Source organism: Athene cunicularia, assembly GCF_003259725.1.
Source record: "Athene cunicularia isolate RWA chromosome 1 unlocalized genomic scaffold, athCun1 chr1_part2, whole genome shotgun sequence".
Classification (NCBI taxonomy): Eukaryota; Metazoa; Chordata; class Aves; order Strigiformes; family Strigidae; genus Athene; species Athene cunicularia.
In genome coordinates this window covers 23,596,727-23,601,214 of record NW_020799092.1, presented here as the reverse complement: position 1 = coordinate 23,601,214, position 4,488 = coordinate 23,596,727, and the positions used below count along the sequence as shown (strand labels likewise).

Sequence of the window (4,488 nt, the reverse complement as noted above, 5' to 3'; positions counted from 1 at the left end):
TTTATTTTTTTTTTTTTTTTTTTTTTTTTTTCTCTCTGCCCCTTTAATTTTGTCCATTTTAACTTATCTGTATCTCCCATTTCAATTGTCTGTTGTATAAGCCCAACAAAATGATGAACTGAGCCCATCTGGGGTACTTATGTCAATAAGGCAGTACAAGTAATTAAGGTTTATGTACCAGTTCATAATATAAAAAGTTAATCCTTATTAACCCTCTTCAGGATTTCCTTGGAGAAAATGAACAGCGAAACAATACTTTTGTCACATCCTATGGGAATTAGAAATCTGCAGTCAATGAAACCCACTCTTTTGCTAAGGCGGTTGATTGGAGTAAAGGAATTTCCCTGTTTTAGTGTGATTTCTGCTCTAGAAAAAAAAAAATCTTTTTAAGAAAGCTATTGCACGGCAGCATGGTAATAACTCAACATGAGTATAAACACTGATTTGGTTTTCTTTAAGCTTTCAAGCCCACTAGCAACTTGTAACCCTTCGTTGCTACCAATATGTTCGACATAATGAATACATGAGGGGTTTGTTACCTATCTGGGAAATAACATTGTTGTCGTATACTATGACAATATCCCTAGAATATTAGAGGAAGATTGAAAAGTGTTGTTATAAACTTAAAGTACCGCTTTTAAATGAAGCTGATAAAATACAATACAAAAATACAAAAGATCTTCTTAGAATTCCTCTGAATTTAATAAGTATCATGGAAGGAGGCACATTCCAGGTTCCAGATTAAGCTTAATCTTGGAAAATGGCAGCGTTGAGACTGAGGTTTAGTGTGGGCAACACAGGTGAATGGAAAATATTCATGCCATAAACTCGCCTTCAGTGCTACAGCTTTTGGAATCAAAAATAACCAGTGCGATTCTGGAGTCTGACATGATGCCATAGCGACCTGTTCCTGAACCGACTGCAATTTTAGAAAGGCCTTTCTTTTTGCTCTTCAAATTCCATTCTGTAGCTATGTTCAAACCAGCTTTTAAGTAGTTTTAACAATTTAATAGCTTTAACAATTTAATAGCTTTAACAATTTAATAGCTTTAACTTTCTTCTTTTGTGTATTTCAGTGAATGCATTTATTAATACGATTATTTATGGAAATAAATAACATTGTAGGTGATGCTGTGGGGTAATGACAAAGGGTAATTTTGAACAGGTAACCACAAGTATTGATATGAAAATATCAATATGGCAGGCAGGCCGCAGTCCTCTCCAACTCCTGTTGAAGCCAAAGAAAATCAAACCTAGTCTCAACATTTCTTTCCACAAGCGCAAAGCATTTTGCAAGACTCTGCTCTGTAAGAGCTATATTCTAAAAGCCAAGACTCCACACTCCTTGAATCTCGTTGCTGAATTCCCAATTGCTTCAGCAGTGTAGGGTTTATTCCCTTTTCTATGAGCAGAAAATACTTTATGCTCTATCTTTAATGGGTATGTGATGGAATAGCTCGTTTTAAAGGAGCTGACATCACCACTCCCATGCTACTCTATTGCTGGATGCCCTCCACTTATTTTTGAAAAGAGGGACAAAAGGCTTGACACCTGTCTTCTCAGATGATACAGATTTATAATCTATAAATAGCGATGTGGTTAATTTAGTTTAATTTATCATCATATTCCTGTTGTGGTTTTTTTTTGTTTGTTTTTTGTTTGTTTGTTTGTTTGTTTGTATTTTAAATGCATTCTGTACTTCAAGAAATAGTTTTCAATGAGCACGCTGTCTTAGACCTTCATAGCCTAAACCTGTGAATGGAGTATGAACAACTCAGGTGGTTCCACAGAAAATCTTACTGTTTTTGCATGGGACTGCCCTGATTTTTTTTTTTTTTTTTTTCTCTGAAGATAAAATACAGTGAACATTCATCTGCAAAAGATGACACTGCTGTTTCCCTTGGGCTTTCTCTGGTCCTCATGTAATTCTGGAACTCTTCATTTTTGAATGTCCTTTCTGGATTATTGATAAACTTATACATGGTTATAAAATGTAGTGTTATCAGATTACTTAATTTAACAAATTGTTAATTGCATGGTAATTTCTATCTAGCAGCTGGCTTTTGTTTCAGAACAGTAGGATGTCTTCCACACCATAATTACCAGTTTCCTCTACAGCCTCTTGTTAAAGAGTGTCACAGGTTTATTTTTTTCTCCTTGAAATTTCCACAAAGTTGTGTCCCATAGATCACAGCCATGAAAGGGGGAATGAGGAAGACTCTCCCAAGTCCCTTGCCTATCGCAGTCGAGTGTGTTGTGGTTAATATAACGCAGGTCTTGAAATATTTCCTTTTATCCCTGACTGTTCCTACCGGATTCCTCTCATTGTAAGAAGTTTCTGTAGGATCTGTGCCTAGCTTTGAGCTGCCTGTAAGCTGTGGGTGAATTTGCATTTCCAGCAGGAAACATGTGAACTTGTGTGTCCATGTGCAACACGGGGCAAGAAGGAGCTTTTATAGGGGTTCTACTGGGTATAGTAGCTTCAGGAGCTGAGTAGGAAAGCAGACTGGTTTTGACACATTTATTACCTCTCGGTATGATTTTACATACCAGGTTTGAACTCTCACCTCAGTTCGCTTCATCTTGGAAACACTGGTCAGTAGTTATTTATGGTGTGATTCCAGACATTAAATAAATTACATCATAGAAAAATTTCACCCTGTAAATAGGATTAGTTCTAGCATCTTTCCAAAGATTTCCACAAGACTACAACATCTTTTATTTTTCACGTTGAGCCTTTCTATTTAACATCACTATCTAATAAATGTGGTGGGGAGGAGGTAGGTACCTGGAGAAAGATGTGTGTACACCACCCTCTCATTGCTGGCTTGGTTGGAGTCTTCCACAACTGTCTGAAAAATGTTCTTAGAAGTTTGTATTGAACTATGGGAATTTTTTTTTTTTTTTGGTACATATATTTTTTAACTCTTAGAAGATGTTTGTAAAAAACAGATGGGAGCACTTGTTTCAAGTTAACTTTCTGTGTGTTTCATTTATTTATTTATTTAGTTGCTGTATCAAGAATGGGCAAGATATGGAGTATTTTACAAGTTTCAGCCTATTGACCTCATAAGGTAATATGGACCTGTAAGGGATCTGGTTCTTAGCTGATGCAACTGAATTAAATTCCTGCCAGCTACTTCAGCAAATGAAATCTTGGATTAATCAGGGCATTAAAACTAATGCGCTCACTGCTTTTCTGTAGCTCTGTTGATAGTTTACTGTAACAAAAATACACTAACGATAATGTACCTTTGTTTCTGTATAGTGACTATTCATGGAAGAATACCATAATTCAGATTTTTTTTTTTTCAATTATTAATTCTTTCAGAAATGAAGAATTTCCATTTATACTGACGAATTTTCATTGGACAGTATGGTTACAAAATCTGGTGACTAATCAGAAGCTGGTGTTCACATCATGAATCAGTGTAAAAGTATTTGACAGTTTTGAAATGGATTTGATTTTTTTACTCCTGGTTTTACAAGTGTTATTCACTGAACGCATCCATATGTGTTCCCAGTGGTTATTTTTTTATATATTTTGAATCTTGATGTTGCAAACATGGAAGAAACTGGGCTTAAAATAAGACCAAACAACCATGCTTTTTAAAGTATTTCCACAATATCTCTACAAGAAAGCCAAAACAAAACAATTTTTTTGTGTACTATAAATATGGAGTAAAGAAATGTCTGTAAAACTGTTGACTTCAAATGTTCTTACGTAAGATATCGGTCTAGGAATAAATGAACTGTGATATTAAACAAATAATAGAAAAAAACAAAACCTATTTCTGGATAATTTGTATACATAAAAAGATGACATTCATTGGTGTTGATCTTTTAAATAATCAAACTTCAAATAGGTTTTATTATACGATCTGCCCCAACATGATTACCTGCAAAAGCTGGTGTTAGTGTTATGGCTAATCAATAATCTTTGTAAAATGTATTATTGTATTTTGAGTTAAAGTTGGAATACTGCATATAGTTTTTCAAAGACTTAAGCACTAACTTATAATGTGAGCAGAATTTTCCTCTACTGGGAACAAGATGTTTCAAATTGGCAAATGGTAGCGAGACCATCAAATCTTACTGGGGTTCTGCAAGGCTTTGAATTTTCCTCTTTTTTTTTTTGCCTTAATGTTTTTGTGCAGGATTTATGTCCTTTTTGATTACCAGTTATTGCAGGCCAGGCTACTGTATGGAACAGGTAAACTCAGAAGCAGCTTACAACACCTAGTATGTTGTTAGTAAATATTACAAATGTTAAGTTAAACTATGACTGGCTAGAGGGATCCTCAAGTTTTACCAGACCTGACAGCTCAGCTGAATTGAAAATAGAGGTACATCTGCTTACACTCCATCTTCATTTGTATTTTGCTGTCTCCATTATAATATTTCACTACCTTGATATGATTTCATAGAGATTCTGTGGTTTAAACTTCTGTGAGAAAGGAGGAAAAAAAAAAAAAAAAAAAAAAAAAA

General features: G+C 34.7%; 1 protein-coding gene across 1 annotated transcript in view; it reads left to right on the top strand.

The window, feature by feature from the left end:
* ANO2 (anoctamin 2) overlaps nucleotides 1–4,488 on the top strand; it is a 192,591-nt gene that overhangs the window by 52,740 nt on the left and 135,363 nt on the right. Inside the window, exon 10 of the mRNA XM_026862090.1 lies at nucleotides 3,010–3,074. Coding sequence (XP_026717891.1) covers nucleotides 3,010–3,074 — 65 coding nt within the window. The remainder of the gene's footprint in view (nucleotides 1–3,009; nucleotides 3,075–4,488) is intronic.